At 35.3% G+C, this 27,778-nt stretch overlaps 1 protein-coding gene across 1 annotated transcript in view; it reads left to right on the top strand.

The window, feature by feature from the left end:
- Nucleotides 1-2,210: 2,210 nt before the first annotated feature.
- The window catches only part of CNTNAP4 (contactin associated protein family member 4), a 250,869-nt gene continuing 225,301 nt past the window's right edge, over nt 2,211-27,778 (top strand). Inside the window, exon 1 of the mRNA XM_075019693.1 lies at nt 2,211-2,465. Within this exon, the coding sequence (XP_074875794.1) occupies nt 2,381-2,465 (85 nt within the window). The 5' untranslated portion in view covers nt 2,211-2,380. The remainder of the gene's footprint in view (nt 2,466-27,778) is intronic.

The raw sequence follows: 27,778 nt of genomic DNA, 5'->3' as shown, positions 1-27,778 counted from the left end.
AACATCACTCCATAGAAAGTCCTTGCCAAGTTTTTATGTGATATTTGTCCTATTTTTAAACATAAAATTTTGTCTAGCTGCAGAGTCCAGGGACATCTCATGGGATATTCTTTAGAGATGAGATGCAGCACAAGGAACATTTTTATGCTCAAATTAATTTAGTTGGAAGGTCAATATTAACTCAAGGAACTATATGACAAAGAAATCCAGCTTATGGACAAGTTACTCTATAGTTGTACTAAATTCTGGAAATAGAGTTTAGAATTTAATGGAAGATTTAGAAGAGCTAGAAACCAGGTTATGATCCACATAATCTTTAATACAGTTTCTCCATGCCTTTTTCATACAATTAGAAGCTCATATGGAGGAGAGGTAGACCAGATGCACAATAGATTATTTTAACTTCCCCTGCATCCTTCTGCCCAGTATGATCATTTAAAAAAAGGTCTTTTTATTCTTAATCATGCATATTTGATATTTTAAAAGGAATGTAACCAAAGGCTGCATTAAGCACCTTTCAGAATTTTTTTTATTGTATAGCATTTCTATTTTTGATGTTTTGGCCAAGCCTTGAATATGTTTTTGTAAAACCTAAATAAGTCTGGCTGAGGTGGCATGAAACCAAAACACAGCTTAGTCTTCCTTCTCCGGTTGAACCAGAGCATCCTTCAAGGGCCAAAGGAGTTGATTTAAATAAGTGACTGAAGTTCAGAAGCTTCTGGGACTTAATTCACATTTCACCTCTGTCCCACAGTTGTTCCTGACACCAAACAGTTCTACATGGAAATTTACATTATTACATTCCATAGTGTCTGTGACATGCAAGAAGGAAACTTAGCAGTATGCTGCCTAGTGTCTGACCCACAGACACCAGAATCTTTTTGAATGGAAAAATCTGTTGGTATATCTGAGCCCCTAAACAGTCCACATGAATTAGGAAGACAAAGTTTGGGCCACTGGGCTGAATTTGTAATTGCTAAGTCTGCTGTTTATGCACCTCACAGTAACTAGGAATGTCCTTTTGTAGGGCATTGCCATAATAATTTCTGCCAAAATATAAAGACAGTCTGTACAGTCTGTACAGTGGAAGCCCTCCCAAAGTAAGAGTGATGGAGCCACTGATGTGGTCCTTTAATCCAGCCTTTGCCCTCATTAATGTCAGGAGTTTGCTAATAAGTGGGTTATTCCTTATACTTGAGGACTCTAACTTTTCTCTAGTTAACACAGACAGCAATTTAGCCTGTTTTGCAAAAACTCTTTTAGGATATAGTTTAAATATAATGACCTAAAATTCCTCTGAAGCTCTTGCCCAAATGAAGCTCTTCCCCACTGTAACGTGAGTACAAACATGAGGGCAGTTTAAAGACAGTTTCCTCTTTGCAAAAGTATAGAAAGCAAAACATGTTCTGTGTGGGTGTTTCGGGGCTGAAGTTTTTTTGGGAAAGCTTGGCACAGTCCTATGTTTATATTGTAAGTGTTTACTTCTGGGAGTTGAGAATGTAATCCTTTAATGTCAGTATTAATATCAATAGACCGGGTCAGGGACACTCATGGTGCATTTTTTCTGAGGGGCAGAGGGGCATTTTTTCATTCGGTCCTACGCTCGCTTCATAAGTAAAGGTAGACCACTCTTTTCACTTGTAAGCTGAGGTTCTCTACTACAAGGCAAAACCTGTTCATTCAAAAATGCAGAACTTGGAACACATTTGCAGCTGAAAGTGTAAAAAATTACCATGCCGAAAAAACCCAGAAGGAATGGCAGCATGCACAGCTAATGCTCTTCCCCCCCCCCCCCCCCCCAAAAAAAAGAAAAACCCCAAACCCCCAAAACCCCAAATCCAAACCAAACCAACCAACTAACCACCCCCCCCCCCCCCAACAAAACGAAGGAACACCAACAAAAGAAAGAGAACAAGATAACGACAAAGAGCTGCCCGCGGCGAGCACCCGCCGGTCGGCTGCCCCCCGCGCTGGTGTGCTGGCGGCCCTGCCTCATGGTCCGCCTTCCGCCAGAGCCCGCAGTTCCCACCTGCCACCGCCAGGGGTGCCCGGGGCGCGCGGCGAGCGAGCGCCGGGCTTCAGTCCCCGCGCGGTGCCGGGGAGTCAGGCAGTGTCGCCCTGAGTGATGCTGCGAGACTGAGGGAGGGGTTCTCGCTGCCGCTCTTCTGGGATTGCTGCTGTTAGAGGGAAGAGCGGATCTGGAGGTGCGTGCGTATGTGAGAGGGGGTGCGGAGTGCCTTTGGCTGAGGTGCCTGTTCCCTGGGAAGCACTGCCAGAAGAGGCATAGAGAGGCAGTGAGAAGCAGCAGGAACAGGACTCAAGTACAGAGCAGCTGTTTCCTAATACTCTGGTTCTTTTGGGTGCCTCAGTGAATGTGAACATGGATTCTGTCACTGAAATCTTCTTGAAGCTGCTGTTTCTCCTGTCTCTTCATAACTGGCACACGGCAGTGGCAGGGAATAAAGGTAAGTGCTGCATATGATTTAAAACTCAATCTGGAGTGTTTTGAAAACTTCTGGGATATTTTATTTGCATTTAGAATAAATATTATTTTTGAGACAAATGCTTACTGCTTTGAAATCATGACAGCAACTTGCTAGGCTGAAAGTGTTCTAAAATCCTTCTATAGATTTTTGACGCGAGTCTATGTACAGAATATTGTTTATAAAGCCTACAGTCTAAGAGTATCTGAAAGCAGCATTTTACTAAGGGATGCATGTTCAGCCCCATTTTCATTTTTGTTTTCTGTTTGTAAGTGCATCATTTTCCAAGGAATTGTGTCTTATGTGGAAATTACTGGCAGATTTTCTATTGTGTATTGTGTTTCAGCTTGGTTTTTAGCAATTTATAATTTTGAAAGCTGGTATCTGCATCTCCTAAATTAAGCTGGCAATCAAATAACTCTAATGGACATTACCGTGCAGTTCAAGAGCAGTACAAATATAACAAGGAAAAATGTGGATAGCAAGACTTTACAGTCTCTGCATTGATGGCTTAGGGAGCATTGTTCATGCATGACTAAAGAAGAGAATGCTATCAGTTCCAGCAGAAAGTTTTTAAAAAAATTAGTAATTCATAGTTAGCCAGTAGGGTGGTATTGCAAAATAAAGATAGTGATTACAGTATTAAAGACAATTTGCTCTCTAGGAAGAAAATCTGGTTTATACTTGAAAATCTCTGTTTCCAGTGTTGAATAGGATTAATTATCTTCAAATTAAAAAAAAAAAAAAAAGAAAAACTTATCAAGAAACTAAATTTCAGGGGTTTTATAATTCCATAATAGTTCTGAGCTATTCTTGTTCCATTTGATTCGGCTTCAGCAAGCTGAAGGATTTCATTCTGCATACATGTGGTAGAACAGTAGCCTAAATGCCAGATGCTCATAACCTGAACTGAGCATATTTTCTCCCCCTCCTGTTAAGGCACTGGTTGTGCATCACAGGAATAGGGAGGGCAGGAGCAGTGCCTTTATGGGAAGAAAGTGCATGCCAAAGCAAGGAGGAATGTTCAGGAATAACCATACAGCCCAGTGGCAGGGGATAGCTCCCTGGAAACATTTGAGCAATGGCAGAGAAGTTTGAAGTGCTTCTATGGGTCTATAGCCTAGGGTTTTGCATTTGGATGGTTTGTAAACTAAACATGCTCCCATGAGCCAGACATTCACATTGCAGCACCAAAATGATCTTGTGCTGTCATTCAGTAATGATATCTCATTTGATCCTCAAGTGCATAGTGTAGCCCTAAACATGAATACTAAGTTCCTCTTGTTAAACACCCTGCTGCAATCCAGCCACAGCTTTAATTCTCTTCATCATTCTGCATTGTACAGTTTATGAATACATCCATTTTCACAAGACCATGATAATTGAATTGCACATTAATAGCATTTGGCACTATGCACAAAACTAAATCAGTTGCTTACAGGAAAGCATATTAAAACCATTGCAAAAAAGACTTGCAAAGCAGCAAAGCACTAGAGGTCACTCTTACAATTTAGGAATCAAGGTTTGAGGAAAAGGCTCAGGCTTCTTGCTCAATACAGAATTTTGAAGGATAAAACAAATCAGGTATGAAGTACATTTACTACTGGCTTTCTCACATACTTCTCAAAACCAAGCCAACTCAGTTACAGTATCAAATGAGTGACTGGAATGAACAGATTTTTCAAATATATGCTAATATTTATAAATGTGTAGTATTTTTATTTATGAATAAGTCCTAACTGCTATGTCAAGACACTCATCTGAACTGAAAAAGTAAGAAGTCTCCCCATGCTAGAGGCAAGGAACCTGATTATTGGAAGTGTAAATCAAATTATTTAAATTAAGAAGGAGTGAGTGCTAGTGTGAAGAGAACTTGGTCAATTTAATGCATATTATTCCTTTTAAATATCTAACCTGGAAAAAAAAAATCTCATTTTTTAAATATATATACTATTTCAGAAGTGAACATTTCTGTGGGAGTGTTTGTTCTAAAAGTGACAGCTTCCATCTCAAGTATCAGGTATAGATTTGGTTAGTGTGTTAGGTTTCATAAAATGACCTCAGGAGAAAAGGTTTTTCATAATTACAGATTACAACAGATACATGCAGCAGCCATTATCTACTCACTTGAACTTACTTTACTCCTTTCTTCTTGAAAAGTTGACCAGGCATTGAAATCCATTTCAGTAGGTGGTTCTACTATTGATATAAATGTATTCAAATATATTTACAAAACCAGTTAAAGCTCGCTTTTCTTGCATGAGTTTTGATGGCTAGATTGTCCAGTAGGCTGCCAATCATCAAAGAAAATAAGATGGCTTTTAATTCTTCCTTTAAATTAAACTATTTTTCCTCTTTTAATTTTATGGTTCTTTCTTTAATATCAGACCATGAATGCCTAAGTTTTGCTTTGTCCTTGTTCCGGCTGGCTGCCAAAGTTAAGACCTTTACGCTTCACCTTGAAGTGTCAGTGCTAATGTTACTAAGTCAGTTGTATAAAGAAAATTTCTTGGATCAAAAATTGATGTGTTCAGAATTATTTCTGTCTTAAAGGAATCACACTATTCCTTTTTCTGAGTAAAATGATATTGAAGTTCTTAGGTTATCTGAAGGGGACAGACTCTGTCATCCAGAATATGAAAGTTTATTTCTGAGTTGTTATTTATTTGTTTGTTTGTTTGTTTGTTCATCCCCTCCCCCCAAAAATAATGTTGACACTTCCAACCAAGAAAGGTAATAATTGATGCTGGAAACTCAGGTTTTTTTCAAAGTTCTGTAGTAGTGCTTCTTCGTGCTTTCCTATGCTTTCTTTCTCCAGAATAATTGCACTTCCAAAGTGATTGAAAGAAGTTTGAAGTGCACAGCCCTGAGTAAGTAATTGTATAAGGTCAAGTGTGAGTTTTAAATGAAGGATTAAAGCAAGTACTCCTGTAAGTTTTTTCACTGGAGCTAGGAAACATTTTTATTTTATTGGGAACTGTCTCTACAGCTGTAAATCAGCAAGTTACTAAATCAGCCCTTGAGAACTTGCCAGAAATTGGTACTCTAATAGGTGCAGTACTTTTTTTTTTTTTTTAAATGCTCTAAAACTGAAGTGTTGCACAAAACATAATTAAACCCTCTACACACATCAACTTAACTGTGACTAAAAATTATTAAGGTTAATTTTGACAGTGAATGGAAATAAAGGGAACAAATTAGGGACTTTCCATGTAAATTCTCACCTCTTTATACCTAATTCTCTTTGTTAAAACTCTCCAGTTTTACAGAAGCTTTTATCAGTTCAGATTTTCATATTTGTATTGCAGTTATCATAATTACTATAAATGCAGAAATGTTTATTATTATTATTATTATTATTACTGTTTTTTTTATTTTTAAATATCATGGATTTCTTGCTAATGCTACAATAGAAGACCTACTCTAAAGCTGACAGAGAATGACTCTTAATGATGCTGAAGTTTTCAAATAGATGACTGAGTTATCACATACCTTGATTATATTATCAGGTGCAAGTCATTGTACAAGTAATATCCCCAGGGAAGAGCTTACTTGCTACAAGGAAAATATTTTATCTTACTTTAGAAAATAATTTCATTCTGACGTTAATCATCGGTACCAAACAGTTCTGCAGACTATCTGACAACTTTATAGAATTGCATTAAAATATTCTGAAATGCTGTTTATCACAAACAATTTAAATTAAAATGTAATTCTTTTGCCATTAGTTTGTGGTTGATGTGAACTGTAGGGGAGGAGAAAGAAGAAACTCTGTTAATTTTCTTTTAGCCTCATTAATATTTATCTTCTGTTTATTATTATCTATCTCTGCTCTGAGGTAGCAGTGAAGACCCCATCAGAGATCAGACCCTCTCTGGGCAATTATTTACATGAATAAAACATCTCTAGTATGTTTTGCATGTTTTTAGTACAGTAACATCAAAGCTAGTATCAACATCAAATCCAAAAAATACCAATGAAAAAAATCTATCAAAATGTATTTCAGATTTTCAAGGTTGAGAATTCACAAAAAGGCCTTGGGTTAATTACATTCAGTATAATCAACAATTTGCATCCCATTGCTCTAGGCTTTCCAATTCCCATGCACGTATTTGTCCCTGGGCTCAGTCAGCAGGATGGATGGAGTAAATTTGGTCATGATTGATAGATAGTGACAGACAAGTAATGACATTCTTGAAGTGGGATAGAATCAACCATAAAAAGAAAATGCAGTAGGTTATATGTAAAGTATGTTGTCATTGCTAGTAGTAACATTAGCATTATGTGTTAGGATCTACTGCATTATTGTTTAGTACCAGTCAGGAGTTCCAGAGTAATCACTAACTTCTTCACATCTTGATAATTCTTCAGTCATGGCCATTCGGCTTTCTTTCTTACATAATAAGTAGAGGTAAGTGTACGTCTATGTTTATCCACAAGAAAGGCAACCTTTAACTAAGATGTTGTATCTAATTACTCATGTCTTACAAAATAACATACACTTCTATCATTGTATATAAGGTACAATTCTCAAGTTTAGTATTTTTTCCGAACACTTCTGTGCTGCGGTAGAAAACAACAAACAGTTTGCCATATATTAACATATCTCTTATGATATATTTGCCAGTATTCTGCCTACTGGTTCATCTTCTGTAAGAATTTCAACAGTCACAATTTCATAGCTTCTAACAAGTTGAGCTGGGAAAAAATAGGTCAAATCTCTCCCCCGTCCCTTCTCACTCCCACTGCCTCCCCGTCCCAAACAAGCAAATCAAAGAACATATGAATGCTCAAGAAACATTAAATCTTTCAATTATTTATTTTCTTTTTCCCTCAAAATGACCCTGTGCTTTGGTGCTACTTGCTAGTTTGAGAGTTTAGTGTGCAGTATTGCACAGGATTAGAGCTCTGTTTTGTGGGAGAGTTAGAACTGCTTCTCAGTACTGTGGTATGCTTTTTCCTTGTTAGGTGCTCTCAACTAACAAGGTAATAATAGAGGTGGGGGCAGTGAGATCCACCACTAATTCAAAGGGCTCTCCTTCCTAGAACACACCAGGCAATTTGTGAAGAATGATAAAGAAATACCAAATATTAAGATTAGTCAGGTCTGTCAGTGACTCCAGAAGTATGCATTAACTTTGAGAGGTTTCTGAAGTGAAAATTTAAAATTTGCTCTTCCCTCTCAGTTTTCAGTTGTTTTATGAGGAGGGGAGGAAAACCAAAACAATAGTGATAATATTGATTTTACAAGTTTCTGTACAATTGCTTAGTTTTTTCACTGTTAAATATGACTAAGGTTAAATGTTTTGGTAGATTGATCTGGTAATTCTTGAATATAAAATACTTTTTATAACCTACAATTTGTAGCTTTGGCAGTCAGTCCTGTGCATGACTTCTGGATTAAAACTGAAAAAAGAGATATGTCTGTCTCAGTATACTAGCATATGTTACATAAATGTCATTATCACAAAAGCTGTCTATCTAAACTTGAAAATAACATAAAATGTATAGGAGGTACAGTACGTTGTCATGATGAAAATGGTTTTGCTGTATTTGTTTGTAAAAATTAATGCAGCTTTAATGTTAGGATTTAACCAGTTGTGGTTAACTGAAATTTTAACTCTGCAGTGTATTATACTTATGCTTACCTATCTGTTGTGTGTTTGTGTTTTACGTCTGTGCAAGTATAGCATTACAGGCTAATGTTTGTCAAAGGAATACTCTGTAGGTCTCCTTCTAACAGTTGAAGCCTATGCCAGTAACCTTGAGTTAAATCTGTCTAATGCATAGGAGGGTTGGTGTCCAATTATTTTGCTTTTCAGAAGACAGTTTTCGGTGTTTATTACAGATTTTGATGCTATTTTTTAGTAAACAAAATGTGTGGACTGGTAGGTAAAAATGATACTATTTATATTCTACTTAATGAGTAATTTCAGTGCAATAATTTGAAAAGTGATTCAAATCCTGGAAACTTCTAATATTTTAAGTAGATTAAAATTGGTAACTACAGAATTATTATTTAAATACCATATTCACTTAATTGACCAGTGAAGAAAACTACCTCTAGGGCTTTACATCTCAAAGGATAGAGAAAAAATATGGTTAGGAAATGTCTCCAGCTGGGTAGTGGGTCTAATTACTTTTTTATTAAGTACATCTCGTTATTTAGTTATGCTCAATAATAACCTATTGCTTGTTCCTTGCTGTTAGAGTGCCTGTTTGTTTCTATAACAATTTTTTAGCAATTAACATATTTACATATGTGGTCTTGAGGGAAAATAGATTAGAAACAGCATATTGGAATATTTGAATTTATTCTTATTACTTAGTAACATTCTTTATTCAGTTGATAGCTGAAGAAGATCTTGCTCTTTTTCAGGTGTTTATCTGTCCACTTTTAAATCTAAACAGAAAGTGTTGTTCAAAACCTAAGTTGTTCCTAAAAATATGATTTTATAAAGATTGTTTCCCAATTATGTTTAAAATTTGCCACGAAAAATCCCCAGCTGTATCTGGTTAACCTGTTCAGAGTTATTGTGAAAATAGACCTTTAAAGGAAATTCTAAACAACAACAAAAATGAAGTCTCATAAAGTATGTGGTTAAACAGGGTACAAAAAGTATTATTACTCAGATGCCATATAACCTAATAAATAACCTCACTAGGAGAACAGACAGAGTAGGTTATTATTAGAGAAGGGTTTTGAACAAAACAGCAAGGATAAGACCTTCAGAAGGTAACATGCACTATAGAAGTGGTGCTGTAAACAGATTGAGTTGCATACAGGAAGCCGGAATCACTTTGGTTAATTCACTTGCAGCATTGTGCTATATCCCCTATTACATGAGTCTGGATATGCTCAACATGGAAATTATGTAATAATCTGAAAGTTTTGAGGAGAGGAGAACGGAAAGTTTTTTTCTTCAGAATTACCAATTGTGGTAGAGGTCATATGATTACTGCTATGCAGTATTAATAAGAAAGTAATAATTAGAAACTAAAAGATATTTTGAATTAGAAATAACTATGTAGGAGCTGCAGAAGGGAAATCTTTCCTGAATTTTCACTGCTTCATTTATTAGCAATTTATTATATGCCTTACTTTTGAGATATACTATGAACCCTGCTGGTTTCTGCAGAGACAGAAACATTGGGATTAATCTGTCTAAAATTAAAAATCTGAAACTTGGATGTTTGCTTCTGAGCTAGTGATGTCCCTATTTAGTTGTAACAGAGAAAAAGTAGTTCTTATAAGAAGGAGTCATGCAGAAGATGGAAGGAAGAAATTGCATACAAAGTTAGTTATCTAGTATAAGGCGAATGGCAGTGTAGAAATGTTATTTGTCTCACTGATTATTACCGAGTCTAGATAATTAAGTCAGCTGTAGGCTTTGTAGACGTAAATACTTACTTGAGACAGGTTCCAGTTCCATCAAAATATCCCACTGTAAATCAATGTTAGAAAAAAGTACAGCAAGCCATACTGGCTGCCTTGTAGAGTAATCACTGGCTATACCTAAGGCATTTGTGTTTCGTGTTGAAGCTCCGAGTCTCCCTTGTTTGTGTTTGGGTAAGTGGGTTCTCCTTGATTTCCCGAGGGATAAGGCTGCTGTTATTGATAGCCCTAGACTAAATATAGGGACTAAGTGAGGAGCTGGAAATATCTTACCAATGAGATCATCTTTCACTCCTGAAAGGATGGAATTTACAGGTATTTTGACCATATGCAATATCCTGGTAAAGTGAAAATCTCATTAACTTAAATAAGCTGGAATTGCTCATTCTACCCACTGAGACAGTATCTTTCCACCCCTTCGACAAACCATGATTAAAGCTCATTTTTAACCCCAGTCTTGTCAAAACATGTGTTTTTTTTGCTTTGAAAGAAAGCATAGAGTGAAAAGAGACTATTATGAACAAAATCAACAGAATACTACAGCATTTCTTTTCATAAGAGAGTAATAAAACAGATAAATGTATCTTGGTACATTTATGGTTACTTTAAAGCCTTTCTACTCTCCAGCATCTAATGATGGTTATAGACTGACTGTTATACAGCATAGGAGCCCTTTTATGCTCCAAGCCAGCAAATTGTGGTTCTCGCTGTAATGTCTTTTCCCAATCAATGACAGGATGCCTATCAACTATGCAGCAGTCTAGTTTACAATAGTTTTGTAATCATGGTGAGACTTACTTGCCATACTTTTTTTAGGAAAAACCCCAATCTTTAGTAACTAAGATTTTTTTGGTTTTTTAAATCAATGAAAAACGACAGTGCGTCTCGATGTCCTTATTCAACTAAAGCTCCTAGGGAAATCAATGGGAGCTTTGCCTAAATAAATATTGAATAAAAGCTTTAGAAAGAATGAGCTGAATATTCATTCAACAGTGATATGCTCATAGTTTGAATATAACTGGTCTCTTTATTTCCTTTCTATGTACCAGTCTTTTCATTTTGCCTTGTTTGGAGGACTCAGATACAGAACTGTGTAACAAACAAGAATTACTCACTTGTCCCACTTGACAAAAAATAAATATGAGGAGAAAAAGACATTTAGAATTTTAGCTAGTTCCTGCGCTTAGGGAATTTATATGCCTGCAGTGAAAAACGACTGCTCTGTTTTTCTGAGCCAGCGGTAACATTTTTTTAAAAAAACATCAAGATGATTGATTTTAATTTTCAAGGGTGAAATAGCCCCTCAAAACTTAGTGCTTTCAGGAGTATCTGAATGCAGTGGAGCACACTGGAGGTTGCTGAGCTCTGCTCTCCAACTGACAAGGTGCATTGCAGTAACTCTTAGTTTTATCAGCTTGAACGTGGAATTTGTAGGGCTGTTTTTCAGTTGCACCGTGTTGGTGTGCTCTGGAGCTCTACTGTACCCTGCAGTGATTGCACTTCTGTCCTCCAGCAAAATCTGTTTCAGAGTATGCTTTTCCACAGAGTAGTCATGTCCTCCAGTAATTAAGATCTCTTGTAGAAAGGAGGGATCATCATAAAACTTGTTTGCAAATACTAACCCACAATTTTACTTTGTTTACAGTTACATAAAACATATCTGTAAATGTAAATATATGTCACTGAATATGTTTCTTTCCCTGTAAAACAGGAGAAACAGAGCCACAGTGGTTTGTGGTCTCATTTGCTAATGTACTTTTGCAAGGTCTGGATGACAGTGATGAGCCTTGGACAAGAAGAGGACTGTGACAGGGTTTTGCTCATGGCACAGTGCTGTAAAATGTTATTCTGACTTCAGTAAGTAATTAAGTAAAATGAAGTACAGAAGGAATTCAATGACAGATGAATCAGCTACCAAACCTTTGTTTGGATTTGATATCCCCACTGTTACTGTTACAGGTTATCAATGTATTTTTTTCATCTGGGTGAAACTTATATTGTATATAGCAATAAATAAGTCCTATGTACAGATGTCCTAGGCACAGGTGATAGGTTAAAGGTAACTATAGCACTCTCCTGAAGAAGCCTTTAAGATACGTTAGGAAATGTATGTTTCTTTTACAGAATATCACTTATTACCATCTAATCCTCGTCTATTGTTAATGTGGTTTGGGGCATGATGACTTCCTTCCCTTTTTCTCTTTCCTCCCCAAAGCCTCAAAAAACCTCATCTGTACTCAAGTGTAAACTTGTTTTGACTTTTGTGAACCATGTTTATCTCATAGATTATTCTTATGTTGTATATCTGTGCTTTGCACTGTCCTGATTCATGTTACTTGGACAGGAAAACAAAGAATTTAAGAGATAGAGAAAGGGCAAAGAGATGATTGATGTGCAAGTACCAATATGCACATTTCTATCCTGTCTGCAATGAATGGTTGTTACTTTTGAACCCTTTGCAAATTGTCTACATCTATTTGCTAGCTTGCTGTAGCCCAGAAGTGGTAGAAATCCAGTCAGGCTGTCCCAAATTTTGAGCAATGGGTAAGGGATGGTTTCACAGTTATGCTGAACTTGATCTCTGTTATCCTTATGATACTGTGGTAGAAAGTAAGCTTTTTTCCCACCATCTTGTGTCATGTTTTCAGGAGAAAAAAAATCTACCATGGCAAAGATTGCTTTCCTTCTTCCTCTATCTCTGCAGTGACTACTTACTTAGAAATTTGACATTTTTTTCTTGGGAAGGACAATAATGTATTCCCTGTAGATATTCTAGGTATTCAATTCTCAATCTGTCCAGATTGAGAAATTCTAACAGAGAATTCTCTGACCTAACTTTCACCTCTAGGAAAGAGCGTATGTGTGATGGAGGTACTGAAGGGGGTAGTTTCTGTTTTGATGTTTCTAATATAATTTTGTAATGTCCCGGTGGTTGTGTTTCTAAGATACTGCTGCAGGTGCTGACAATGTATGTTGAGTGGAATCAAATTATGTCAAGTTTCAGTGCATGGTTGTGCATACTTGAACATTATAGGTTGAAAGGCATGAGTCAAAAATTTACCAGTGAACTAGTATTGGTAAACTGCTAGTATGATGGATCATAATGTCTTACTTAGGAAATGCTGAATATGACATTCATATTTACATGTTTGCTTTTATAGTTTTTTAATAGTTATATGTATCCATATCTTGTTGAATGCTTTAACCACTTATCAGTAGATTTTTTTAAAAATGAGATTCGTCTTTCACACCTGTATTGTTGTTTGACAGTAGTAGAGGTGTTATGATTTCCTGATTCCATGTATATATAATTATTTATATTATTTTTGTGGCTTTAATGAATGTAGAACTACATTTGGAAAACAACATCTCAAGTTGGATATGTCTCCTTTTCTCAGTCATTCAAGTTGGATAAATATAACACAAAATAATCTGAAACCTGGAAGACCCAGACTCATGAGGATTTTGAAGGGTTCCTGTGATCCTTATCTCCCTACCCTGTTACTTGCCAGTAGACAGTTATGTGGAGGAGAAAGTGGTGGTGAAGATAGAGTTCTGCTGACTTCGGAATGCCACTGCTAAAACCATGTTAGAACTACACTTGCAGTAATGTACAGTTTCAGTCAGAAAATCAGGTAATATTCAGAGCAAAATCCTTTTTCAGAATAGAAAACTGTAAAATACTGAATGTTTCTTAAACTGTAATCTCTCATAAAACATGACCAGGTAAATGGGTGGTAGATGGCATTGAGTGGTAAGCATTTGGTGTGTTATCCACTTGGAATATAAATAGTGGTCTATTTTATAGTCTTCAAAGTCTGCCTGAAAGTGTTTGAAAAATAATATCATGATCCACTTAAATTGCTTCTAATCAAATAATTAATTTTCATTTGTCCTACAAGTAATATTTGTCATCAGTGAGAGAAGAAATCATGTGCTGGATCATAGAGTGCTATCTATACTAGAATGTGGACTTTGTCATAAAGGAGGAATAGTGTTATTCCTTCAGACTGAACAGATATTTTATTTTCAAAGCCTAACTGCAAGGCTCAGAAGAAAATCAAACATTCTTTAAAATAGTAAGCGGTGGTCTTCTACTGATCAAACTGCTGTTGGGGAATTTTTATTGTACCCCTCGAGGCGAATTAAACATGTTTGTGCTTAAATATAAAAAAAAAAAAAGAACAATGTGTTGAGCAGAATCCTACTGCAATAAGTGGTTCTAAAAGGAGTTTGCAAAGATGCCTCAAAAGCAGATGCCTTATATACACCTCCCCCAGCATCGATCATTTGACTGTTTGCATGGCACACCTCAGCCTGCCCTTGGGTCCATTGCTCAGCCCAGCTCTGCTGCCCAAAGGTGGACCCTGAGGGCTTGCTGATGTTCCAGGATGGCTACAGGACAACAGGGAGCCACTCTGTCTCTGGCATTCTTTCTCCTAGCCTGTTCAACTCCTTCTGCATTTAAGCCTTCTTGCCCTCCCTGCCGGATTATTTCTCAGTCACGAATTTACCACTGCTGAGCAGTTACAATTTGAATTTCCTTTTCACTACTTTTGTACTTGTGTAGCTTTTCACATTTTTTTTTAAAATTATATTTTAGAAGTCTTATTTTGTGGCTCATCTATTAAAATAGAATTTCCAGCAGACTGACATATAATACTGCTGTTGAAGGCCTAGAATGTGGACATCGGCAAAACACAGATGTCCATAGCTTAGTCTACTATGTTTTCTAATGAAGATTTAAAGTAAAGAGTGATGCCAGGCCCAAATTTTTGAAGGACTTAAAAATTCATTTATTTACTTAGAAATATTTACACTTTCTTTGTGTGCAGAAAATGTTCATAGAAACATTATTTTCAACATTTTTTTTTGTTTGTTTGCTTTGGTTTGTTTTTTAATTAACTCAGCTTTTTTCCAAGGGTGAGTCTCCTGTAGTATGAAATAATGTTACATTATTAGTCAAAACAAGGGTTTGCAGATCCAGTGCTCTGTCAGTGACACAGTATTTTGTAAACTCCCTCCATTCCCTTTTTGCAGGCATCAGAAATTCAGATGCCAGATTGTTTCTTTTTATTGTGGCCTCAATTTTTCCCTGGCAAGCTCTCCAAGAATTGGAATTATGTCTGTTTCTGACACGTGGTTTGGCTGCCAAGACCAGCCTTGGCTACTCTGCTCTTTACCTTTTCTTACTGTTATTGAGAAATGTGGAGTTTTTGTAGTGATATGAGTAGATGGAGATAGATCCTTCCAGCTTAGAAGTCTTGCACATACTTGAATATTTGAAGCAACAACTCATGAAAAAGGGAAGATCCTAACAGTCACTTAAAATGTGTACTGCTGCTAACCCATCTGTAACACATTATCTGTGCTACAAAATGGGTTTACTCACAAAGGTTTGTGCATGTCAACAGTCTTTGCACATACAGTGTTGGTAGCTCATATAGTTTTTGTGCTGTCTTTTGGTATCGTACGCCTTCTGTGAAACTCCACTATTCAAACAATTGCACAAAATTAAAGCTTTCCAAGGATTTTTTGAAGATCTAATCTTTGTAATTGTGGAACAGAGAATAAAAACATTTAATGTTACATGTCACATCTTAGTGGAGGCATGAACAATCTGCATGAAACTCTCAAGGATTTCAAGCGTAGGTCCTGCTCAGGGCTTCTAGTCCTGGTTGTCGAAGGCACGACTTCAGCAGGGACTTAGTGGACGTCAGCACCTGTAAAACAGCAAGACCTTATAAATATATTGCCTCATTTTTCCATGATTTTGAGTCTCATGGTACTTATGAATCTTAGCTATTTTTGATTTGAGAACTGACTGTCGTGTCAGGTAACTCCTGTCCTCATTGCTCAAAATGTGGCAACCCCCCCCCCCCCCGAACAAACAAACCAAAGAAGAAAGAACTCTTCATCATTTAATTCTCATGAGTTAAACTTCATAATATTTTTATGCATAATATCAATGAATTCTTTAGGCTGGCAAGATTACACTTGTAATTGTGTACTTGCACATCTAGATGTAAAAAATGACTTTGTATACAGGTGGGGGAGTTTGTGATTTTTTTTATAATAAATCATGATTTTAAAATTTATTTTAATGAAAATATTTAGCACATGTTTGCATCTTTTTAATGTGCTTCACACTGCAGAGCTCTCTTTGACCTCTATTTCATGCCCATTTTTTACATGGTTTTCTTATTGATGTTCATAGGTAATTGCATACATGAATTTAATAAAGGACACAAGTAGTTTAATTGCAGATATCAATGCAGAACCTGCCTAAGTATGATAAGAAGATCTATTGTTGTTCTTCAGAGTAAGTTTCAGAGTTAATTTTGATACACATTCAGAGAAAGAATATAAATGCATAACATCCTGCACAAACATTTTCTGCATTTTTTTTAGTTGCCTCATTCACAGCAACTGTGTGTTGAGCTCACATCCATAAGAAGTGATACATTTCCAAATGACAGAAAGCTTCTTTTTAGTGCCTCTTTTTCTCTCATTGGTAGCAGTTTTGACCATTTCTTGGTCCTTTTATGTCACACTACTGAACAGACCCTTTTTTTTTCCTTTTTTTTTCTTTTTTTCTCTTTTTTTATGAAGACCCTGGTTTGTGTCAAAAAAGGAGATAAACAGTCATGACAGTTAGGAAAGGACTGATTTTTATTAGGACTTATAGTGGCAACTGGTATTCTCTTTATTAGGTTGGTGGATTCCATTTACAGGGTCCAGCAGGAGTCCAGATGGAAAGCGTTCCTGATTGGTCTCTGTGGGATTTTCTGAGCAAGGCAGGTTATAGAGTATGCAGCCACTGAATGCCTTTTGTAGGTGGCAAGCTACAGAAGCTAGCAAAGCTGTGCCAACAGTCAAATGTTGAAGGATTTTTTTTACGTGTATTGGTGGGTTTATACTTCACAACACATATAAATCTCTGCTTTTAAGAAGAATATCAACATTCTGTCTATTCCTTCTTGTTTAATTATATTTTGGCATAATTATAGCAGAAAAAAATACCATAGGGTTACAAACTTTGGATTGTGTCTTGTCTTAAAGTTTTTCATATTGACTATGAGATTTCAAAAAAACCCATGGTAAGCCCTTTTTATAAATCTTGTCTCAGGTCTGCCTTTATATTTTAGAGAAATTGATTGGACATACATGATTATGCAAGTGCATGTGGTACATGTAGCATAACTGGTTCCCTTCCTCTATTCATTTGCAATGTCTTTGCCTCAGCAGAGAGTTTCTTCTGAAGCTGGGTTATGTAGATTACAGTTCTGCTGTCCACAACAGCAAATGAAACTGTACAATTGTTACTTGACCATGTAATACAACTTCAAAAGTCCATTTCAAAATGTCATCTTGATATTTATGTCTTTGATAGTGCCTTATTTAGTCAAAACCCCCAAAACATAGCTGCTTCCCTCACCACCCCACCTGCCCCCTGCCATCAGTTTAAGTTACTGATCTAATAGCAAGAAATACATAGTCTGATATTAAAGTTAGGCACTGTCTTGAAGAGAAAATGGATAGACAATACATTACTAATTAGGGCAGGAGCATTCATCAGAATGACAAGATGAGCTCTATTTTAATGCTGGATAAATTCATTAAGCAGTAATGAAATGCAGTGTTTTTCTAGGCACCATGTTATTTTAGGAGATCATTCCATTTGTTTTCTTTAAAGGTGAATCACATTTCTTTAAGCAGACCAACAAGTTAAGGCATACAGCAAAGCACAAACCTTTTGCCTTTGCAGTGATATGTACAACTATGTGAGGAGGCTGTGCTAAATAGAAGTATCCAGCAAGGGATTTCCTCTCCATCAGCATGCAAAGACTGCTCTCATTGAAAAGGATGAGGAAAAACCTGAGAAGCTAGGGCCAAGAGAAAAGTGAATGAATTCTGTCAGACAATGCATACTTTTCAGAAAAAGGATCCCATACTTGTACTATCTACCTTACCTTTGAGGTTTCAGTGTTTGCCAAGAGATTAAGATTTTATCACCTTCAGCTTAAAATGATCCTTTTATTTATAGCTTGAGTAAACAAAACAGTAGAAGCTCATACAAAATTTTCATTACTAAAAAACTGACATACTGATAAGAGGTGTGATGATTTAGCTAACAAATCAGAGCTTTGTGGGTTGGTCTTATATCTATGAAGGCAAATTTCTCTCAAACTTCAATCTTTTTTATTGAAAAAAGAGTTATTGGACTGCATCATTTATTCTGCAAGTAAATTGAAAATTAAAGTATGCCTCAAAGGCCTTATTAATTCTTCTAAAACAATTTAAAAATGTGATATTTATAAAGATTCATTTGGAATATTGCTTTTATACAGTATTTCAGCTCTATTATAACATGAGGAGAGTGCAATATAGACATTTTTTCTTTTCTTATTTTTCTGTCTCTCTTTGAGAAATCTCATCATAACTTTGCAATATTGTACTCCCGGAATAAGTGGAGAGGAGTGCATTACCTGTGTTCTTCATTGTTTCAGATAGGCAGCCTGATCAGCTTTATTTATATTATACTCACATAAATATGATAGTGTTAAGACTTGAAATAAAGCAGGAACTCTTCAGGCTGATTATCCATATGTCCATCCAGTGACTCTCAATGGACCACAGTTATTGAGCACTTGAAAAATTTAAATAAACTTTAGGTGTAAGCTGTTGATTTTCATGAAAAGCTCCATTTTTAAAATTCTAGATTTTCTATTTTATATGAGGCTTGACTTCATTAGTATATTTTACTGCTTTGTAGTGTGTTACTAATTCAATAGAATTCTATCATTCATCTGAAAACAAGTCATCAGTGATGCTGAATTTTGTTTTCTATCCCACTACTTTATTCTTCCTTTTGAATGTGTAGTGCAAAATGTGAAAATGACCCCTGAAAAAGGAATTTTTTCCTTTCTATAAGTCTCCCAATCCAGAGTGTACAAAATCATGATTTATTTTCTGCTCTCTCTTTCTTTTTTGTCTGTCCAAATGATTGAGGGTGGTGGATGAGATGCTACTTACTACGACTGGCCTATAGTAAATTGTTTATATCCATATCTTTGAGGCTGGGGTGTGGATTTGTAATCCTTCATGTTGAGACAGCAAATGAATGAGATAAATTTTAAGCATCCACTTGCTTTTTCGCAGTTGTTCATACTAGTAGGTAATTTTATGACTTCTTACGACTGACTAATACACTTCAGTCATGTCTATCTAATCAGCTTCTGACTTGAGCTGAAATTCTTGTTCTTTCCTGTCAAGTACATGACCTTGCACTTTCTGGTGCCAGATTTCATTCTATTTCTGTTAGTCTGTCATCATCTGGTTCTTTCTTATGATATCTTGATTCTGCTCTGTATTGATGACACCTCCTAATTTTATAGGGAGATATATTCATAAACACATGGCTATTTTTTATTTCATGGTCTTAATGAAATTAAGGAATGCCTTGATTCCAAGAGTGTTAATTCCTATGTAGTTTGATTCTCTCTTTCTCAGTATCTCCCATTACCGTTTTTCTGTCCTTATGCAGTATGTAGCTTCTTTTCTCATCTACTCATGAATGACTACCAATTTCCTATGCAACAATAGATAAAATCAGCCACTGCTTTTCAATCTAAAAATTGCCTGTCATAGAAAACCATAGATTACTTTGACATGATCTACATTAGGTAACCTTTTTTCCCTTTGATCTAGTTTTCCATTTACCTCAATTTCCTTAAATATTCTTTCCTTTTCAAATTGTTCTAAAATCTCACATATTATTGAAGCCAGATTTACAGATTTTTACTGCCTGCTTTGCACCCCTTCTAGCTTCATTGTCTCCTCCATTCTGTATTTATACTACAGAAGGTATTGTCCAGTTGTTCGCTACCAATTCTTCGTCATAGATTAGTTTACAGTGCTTGTTTCTGGATCTGTGGTATCTTGTATCAGGTTGTGAGAACTCAGGGATACAGACTCTATTCTGAACAGAGCTGGGGTATTACAATCCACTGCTTTTAATTTTTTTTCATTTGTTCACATTATCTATCTTGCCTCTGTTCCTTTGGTCATCAATCACACTTCTAAAATATTTTGAGATTCTTATATAACTTAGTAGCTAACATCTTATTTGAGGGGGAGCAAAGAAGTTTCACATTTAATATTAAATGTTTTCATACTTCAAGAAGAAATGAGATGTGTGTTACAGAAAGTAGAATGTCTCATCAATAAACATAGGCACACTGTACTTGTTAAATATACTGCTTTACAGAATCATGGATATTAAAAGATAAACATGTACTCAGAATTCATTCTTAAATTACATCATAAAATATGAGTCGTAACAACCAATAAATGTTTAAGTAATATGAACTTTGGAAATGTTTCTGGGATTATTGCTTCTAAAAATTCTTTGCGTATACTTAATTTTATTTTTGCTTTTTATTATAGTAAGAGGGCACAATTCACTTTAATTTTGTATTATTGTTTTTTCTTTTACTTGTTTTCTTAAGCTGGTTAAGTCAAGTAATGTACCTGAGTTGCTGCAAGTCAATAAATGGTTTGAATTTAATAAAAATACCTAGTGAAAATGAAGACCTTCACCACATGAAAACAAATGTAACACAGCAGTGAGTTCTGTCTAATCTCCTAAATGTGTTGTGCCCAATAGAAATATTTTTGTTGTGTAGTATATGGTTTGAACACCTTTTTTTTTTAAAAAAAATAAGTAAAAATATCTCTCCCTTCCAAGTTCCTGAGTAGAGTTTTTTTGGGATAGTATTGATTTTGTTGTAAAAGTTATTGATCCATGCCACTCAGCCAGTTAAGTCTTTTTAAAATGTTACATGGAATCTCACCAAGTGTAAAATTTAATTGTCTGACAGTTTCTGTGTTTGTATATCTCAACATACACATAGGTTAATAGCTGTAAATAATTACAATAGTAGCATATAGAAATTTCTGTATATGAAACAGGGGAAAATACTATGTTTGTCTGGAGAGATCCAGTTTTGCATATCTCTCTCTCTCTATAAACGTAAAATAAAATTATTAAATTATGCTACATTATAACAGTAATGGCTCATCATTTAGAATAAATTCAAGCAGTTAAACGTAATGATTGTTTTATGTAAATTACTTAGGCTCATTCCCAATTTTAGGGTACTTTTATTATGTAAATTTTAATAACTTTTAGCTAACTATTACATTAAACAACAATATGATTAGTACAATAGTACCTCATTGAATTAAACTAAAAAAGAATTGCCAGTAGATTATACTAAAATGTATATATGACATTCAGTCCCATAAGGTAATTAACCTGAGATACTATTTCTTTGTTATTTATCTTATATTCCTTTGATAATATAGGCAGGGTGGCAGTTTCTCTGCTTGACTTAGGGTTTTGTTTGTTTGGCTGTTCATTTACATAAAGGAAAAGATTAATGTTCCATAGTAATCCAGCGCCTTCCCAACCCTGAAAAAAATAAAGGAAGAAAGAAAGTAAGCTTAATGATACTGTGTAATTGACTTGGGCTTTTACCAAGACTGTAAATCTTTGAGACTTTTGTGAGAAGAAAACTTAGTATTTTTATTTCTGCTTTAAAATGCTAAAACCCTAAAATTAATTTTAACCAGCTGTAGATTAAGTTTCAGCAGAGTACACTAAGTATTTATTATTATTAAGAAATACTTGGGAAAGAAAGGGTTAATTTTCCACCTCCAATGTGTATCTTTGCTCCTCATGTTTCGGGTTTTTGGGGAGTTGTTTTGGTTTTATTTTATTTCCTAGCAGGCTCACCATGAACTCTCCTGCTGAAGGCCAAGGAACTTAGGACTCTGTGAAATGAAGAGTATAAAACTTATTTATAGGCAGTCCAAACTTGAGCTTTTTTGAAAGCTCTCAATCTTGATATAGTCTTCTCCAACCTTGTTTTTTTCCCATTAATAAAGACAACATCAGTACATTCCTTCAGTCACCACACACACTGATTGTGTGTGTGTGTGTGTGTGCAGGTGCATATGCTATTCTGTAGTGGAGAAAAAAATCTATTTTCTTTCTACTCTTTTAAACTTTATTTCTCTCTCACATAAAAAAAACAAAACTGATGAGGAGAACTAATAACAAAAAGAAAAATTGACAGTAAGATCTGCCATAATCATAATAAAATTATTACACTCCTAAGAATAAGGTTTTCTGTGAGGGGAAGAGCTTGGGAGTGGCTGACTGAATTCTTTAACCCTTTAAAGACTGATAATGTGTGCATGCAGATATAAGTCATACTGGGCTTTGTTCCTGCCTGTAAATAAATATATGTATTTGAGACTAATGAATAGAGCTGGAACAAAAAAAAAGTTGGTGGAACTGAACTTCCAGTTCACTGCATGTGAAATATGCTGTGTGAATGAATTGATTTTGTTTCTGTCTGAGAAGGAAAAAGAAATAGAGAGTGCCATCACTAAAGAAGCCACCTTTATATGGATTTGCATCTTATAGTGTAAGATTGAATATATATAGACTCATACAAGACATTTTGAGCTCCATTGTAAACATTTATCAGGGTTTGTCATTACTTTCCGTTTATTGTAGGGATTCTCTGGTGCCTTATAAGATGAAAGTCCATCTGGCAGCCTTGCCTGCAGGCAGGACACTAATAAAATCCCTCTCCCTCATGATCACAAAGTTTTTAGGAACTTCGTTATCTTTAGAACCTCTCCTGTTCTTGAAATTTGGTTGAAATTAGGAAACAGAATGGAAAGCTGGACAACAGAATGAAGGGGAGACAAAAATAGTCACATACACTGTAAGTAAACATATAGTTCCATATTTGTTATGCCTTATTTCTTTCGGGAACCAAGTTAAACTGTATGATTCTTTCTTCGTGTACATCTTTTAAATTCATGGATGAATTAGTAGAATATAACTTTCCGGTTGCATAATGCTTGGGAGACAGCCACTAAGCCTTTTCTTTGCTTCATTTACACCATCTGGTATGTCTCAGAGTTTTTCTGAAGGTAAATATCTTGACAATTTGACACACTCAGATGACATAGTAAAGGGTATTGTGAACTAAGCAGGATAGATACAGATTTCTTTCAGTTTTGGTATATGTGTTGCACCAGAACAACATGGAAGGAATAAGCTTCTGGTGCAAGTCTAAGTGCAGAAAAGAAGCATCCTGCCTCTGGCATTTTGAAATGTGTCTATCTGGAGCAGATGTAATGAAAAGTAAACTGAACAAGATGACAGCCAGAAATCTTGCTGGCCAGTTCTGCTTCAAAATAAGTAAATAAATACAAGTCTGTGATTTTTCTCCTATTTGCTGTTATTTTTTTTTCCTGTAAATATTATGGAATTTCTTTGAAGGAGAATCTTACAAATATTGTAAAGTGAGCAAAGGCAGTTTCTAGTTTCATGAATGCAGTCGTGCACCATCTCCATCTGAGAGCATCCGGTTTACTACTGAAACAGTATTAAGCAGTGGGCTTTTTTTTTTTTCCCTCATCACATAGTACTTTATTCCACACTTTTCTTCCCCCTCTGAAGACAACGGGGTAAACATGTTGTCACTGATATATTTAATTCTAATTGTGCTGAATAGAAGGTCAAAGCAACATAATTAAAATCACCATGAAAAAGAACAGATTTTAGCAAGCTGACTTCAGAGGTTGATGGGTTGGTATTGAAAAACAGCCCTCCCAGCCCAGATGACAGGTATGGATGAAATTTACAATTGTCCTGACAACTCAGATGGAATTTACCAGCTCTGCTTCAATTCCATTTCCCATGAAAATAGATGCTGAATCTGACCAAAAAAAAAAAAAAAAAAGATTTAGAATGATCACCTGAAATAAATTACAAATACAGTGTAGGCTGTCATGCTATTTCAGGTAGTTTTCTTCATTCATAATACATTTACTTCATAGACAGAGAAGCCAATCGTTTTTTCTTCAGGAATCAAATTTTTAAACTGATTTATAGGGTTGGTTTTTTCTTCTTCTTTTTACTTCCCCATTCCTTTTCTACAATCATGGCAATTTATTTATAATCTTTAAGGATAAACAATGACAGTAGCTAATTATGACTGCTCTTTAATAGATCATTCTTGGATCTGATTTGAAATTTTATTTTTTTACTTTTCTAAAACTTGAATTTTATTTCATTAAAAAAACCCCCATTGGTATTGTTTAAATTAAATATTAGGTTTAGATCAGTTCAATTTGAATCAGTTCCTATTTATTGCTGAACAGAAATATTTTCATCATATGGCTTAAAGTTAATTTTTATCATTCTAAGGTGTTGTAATATCTCTTGGTACTCTTAGTTACACTAGAGCCTTGTTTTTTGGCTAAAGTGTATGCCCTGTAATGCACTGTATTCTTCATTCTAACTAAGCATCAAAGATCAGTAGTCTAATAAGAAAATCTGACAGAAGAAATGTGAATATGTGAACTACTCCTTCAAGAAGGTTTGGTTTTGGTTTTTGTTTTGTTTTTTTTTTTAAATTTTGAACTGACTAGAAATTAAATATTCTAGGTTCTTGTTTCACAAAGATTGGGAATTATGGATCTTTCCATTTCATATATACCTTTGTTCTGGTTTCAGCTGGGATAGAGTTAATTGTCTTCCTAGTAGCTGGTACGGTGCTGTGTTTTGAGTTCAGTATGAGCAGAATGCTGATAACACTGATGTTTTCAGTTGTTGCTCAGTAGTCTTTAGACTAAAGTCAAGGATTTTTCAGCTTCTGATGCCCAGCCAGCGAGAAAGCTGGAGGGACACAAGAAGTTGGGAGGGGACACAACCAGGGCACCTGACCCAAACTGGCCAACGGGGTATTCCATACCATGTGATGTCACATCTAGTATATAAAATGGGGGGAGTGGGTGCCGGGGGAATTGCTGCTTGGGGACTAACTGGGTGTCGATCGGCGGGTGGTGAGCAATTGCACTGCACATCATTTGTACATTCCAATCCTTTCATTATTGCTGTTGTCATTTTATTAGTGTTATCATTATCATTATTAGTTTCTTCTTTTCTGTTCTATTAAACAGTTCTTATCTCAACCCATGGGTTTTGCTTCTCTTCCTGATTTTCTCCCCCATCCCACGGCGTCGGGGGGTAGTGAGTGAGCAGCTGCGTGGTGCTTAGTTGCTGGCTGGGGTTAAACCACGACAACCTTTCATCCACAGTCAGGGTGAAAAGAAAGTCACTTGTCCAGAGACAGAAATATTCCCATTTCTTTTTTCATTCATTTTGTTAATCTAATAAATCCTTCTTGACATGTAGAACAATACAATTCAAACAGGATTTAGATGTATACTTGTCACACAAGAATTATCAGACATGATCATGTTCTGCCATTTTCATTTAACACAATATTTATTAAACGTCACTAAAAATACTAATGTGCCAAGAAGATTTCATTATTTCCATGGAAAAAATTTTTTCCTGAGAAACTCAATTGCTTTATGAAAACATGACTTTTTTTTTTTGATACGTTAATATTAAATTTGTTTGCTTTCCATAATGATCTTGCATATGAATGACAATAACTATTTGTACAATCACAATTTTTCTAAGGTACTCTAATTCCCTACATTTGTAGTTATTCCTGCATTAAGTAGATAAGGTTTGGAGTCATGTGCAAGAGAGAGTTCATATGTACCTTATCCCCACATTTCCATGAAAATTTTTGCAGTCAGCTGGTGTACTGATGAAGTAGAAAAGAAAGATGGGTTAAATAAATATACATATATTTGAATCGATAAAATTATTTAAATTGTGTAATTAATAAATATGTGTATATTTATGTAAAATTTCTAAATTTCATGTATATTAAACAAATAAGTACAAAACAAGTATGATGTCAAGTAGACTTCCTTTCCACTCCTGAAGATAACCTTCCAAAAATCAGAAATATGAGGATGCTAACCTGATACAGGACAAAAACATATAGAAATATTTGAACTAACTGTATGTGAGCTAATTGGGGCTCAAGAAGAAGTCCAGATACTAGAAGAATAATTATATGCTATGGCTATACTTACATGCCAACTGGAGAGTCTTTCAGCAGTGAGATTTGATTATCTACACTGTTAGAGATTGTCAGGATGGTCATAAGCAAGTTTTTGGTCTCTTCTTCCTCCACCACTTATTCCAAGGTACACCACATGAGTTAGCATGTGCCAGAAGTTTGGCTATGGCCATGCTTTTTGGGTTGCTGGGACAGTTAACAATATGAATAGAAGACTTTGGTTTCTGAATGGCCTCTGCACCAAGCATATCACAAGCACATTTCATCTATTGTTCTGAGTGTTGCATTTGTAAACTGTTCTACCTTCCATTTTATAGTGCAAATTCTTTGCACTATAGCATTTCTCTTAAGGCAAACTGTCCAAAACAGAATGCTTCCAAGAATACTACTAATTTTAGGAGTGGCAGTATGGCATAATTTCACTTCATTCAAGTCTTCAAGTAAAAAAAAAACAACCCCAAACTTCTGTGAGTCTTTTCCTCAGAGTTCTTAGCTAACAAAACAATCCTATGTAAGTTCCTTAGGAAAAGGAAGAACAATTTTATACTCTATTCACTTCCTTAAATGCTGAGACCCCTTCATGGATTATGACAAAACTAGATTTACCAAGAAGCAATAGAAATGATAAATGAATGATTAACTACTATTTTTAGTCTTTACAAAACTAGAAATAGTTAACAGTATTATTGCCTTTGGGAATACTTGCTAACTTATCACAAACTCCTGTAAAGTATGTTTATAGCAGCTCTTGTTTCGAAATCGAACTTTAAATGGCCTTTCTGCAGAATTAAACACTTGAAAAGTATCTCATAATATCAGTTAAAAACAAATCTCCAGTGAATAACTGATGCCATTAAATTGTGTATGGTTGAATAGAGTAATCTTTCAGTAAATCTTAGGCGAAAATTAGTAATAATAAAAATACCCATTAAATTTTTAACAATGAATTGCTACCTATTTATGAAGTTTACAAATCCTATTTAATTAGAATACAAATACTAGAATTGTTTTCTGTGAAAAAATAAACAGGCTTTTATAACAGGGCAATTACATCCCCAACTGAATACAAACACATTTTGATTCCAAAAGCAACTTCAATATTTGGCTGTTAATCTTCCATTGATTTAATATATTCAAAGTTATAATCCATGGAATCAAAAGTAGATTTAACCTGCATATAGCTAAAGGAAGATAAAACATAATGTAAATGATAAAAACTATTTAAACCTTTCTGATGGTTTTGGATCAAGGTCTGTGACAAGACTAATGGTCTAGAGGAAAATATGTCTTAAACAATCAAAGTTTTTTTCCTCCTTTTCAGTGCTGGATGATGGTTTGGAATTTCCACTGTCATTCATGCATCTCTTGGTAGATTTTATCATTTTGATGTGATAGCTTGCCAAATTCCAGGTTGTTTTGAAAACTCCTCAGTGCATTTGCTTGCCTGAAGAGGGTTGTAGCATCATTGTCCTCTTTGTGAGAGTGGAAAACTTGGCTATTCTCTTTCAATTACTGCTACCTTTTGAAATAAAGGGAAAAGAAGGGAAGCCTAGGGTGTAACCTGTGTCTGATGCCAGTACACTCTAACTTTTTTTCTGCTTTTTCTCAGCCTGGTGTAGAAATAAAATTACTTTCAAATATTCTGAGCTAAACACAGTTTTTCTAGAATTAAGTAGAACCTATGGGTCGTCACACTCATCTGAAACAAATAAAAAATTGATTCCCATGTTGAATACATATACAGAAATCATACATCTTGGATTTATTGTAAAATTGAAGTAATTACAAAGAATAAAAATGAACTCTGTCTTTTTCCAGACAGCTAGTACAGAGATTAAAACTAACTGTAGAACACATTTTAAAGT

The sequence above is a fragment of the Buteo buteo genome, chromosome Z (genome assembly GCF_964188355.1).
Source record: "Buteo buteo chromosome Z, bButBut1.hap1.1, whole genome shotgun sequence".
In the NCBI taxonomy this organism is placed as follows: domain Eukaryota; kingdom Metazoa; phylum Chordata; class Aves; order Accipitriformes; family Accipitridae; genus Buteo; species Buteo buteo.
This window is presented reverse-complemented; position numbering and strand designations above follow the sequence as displayed.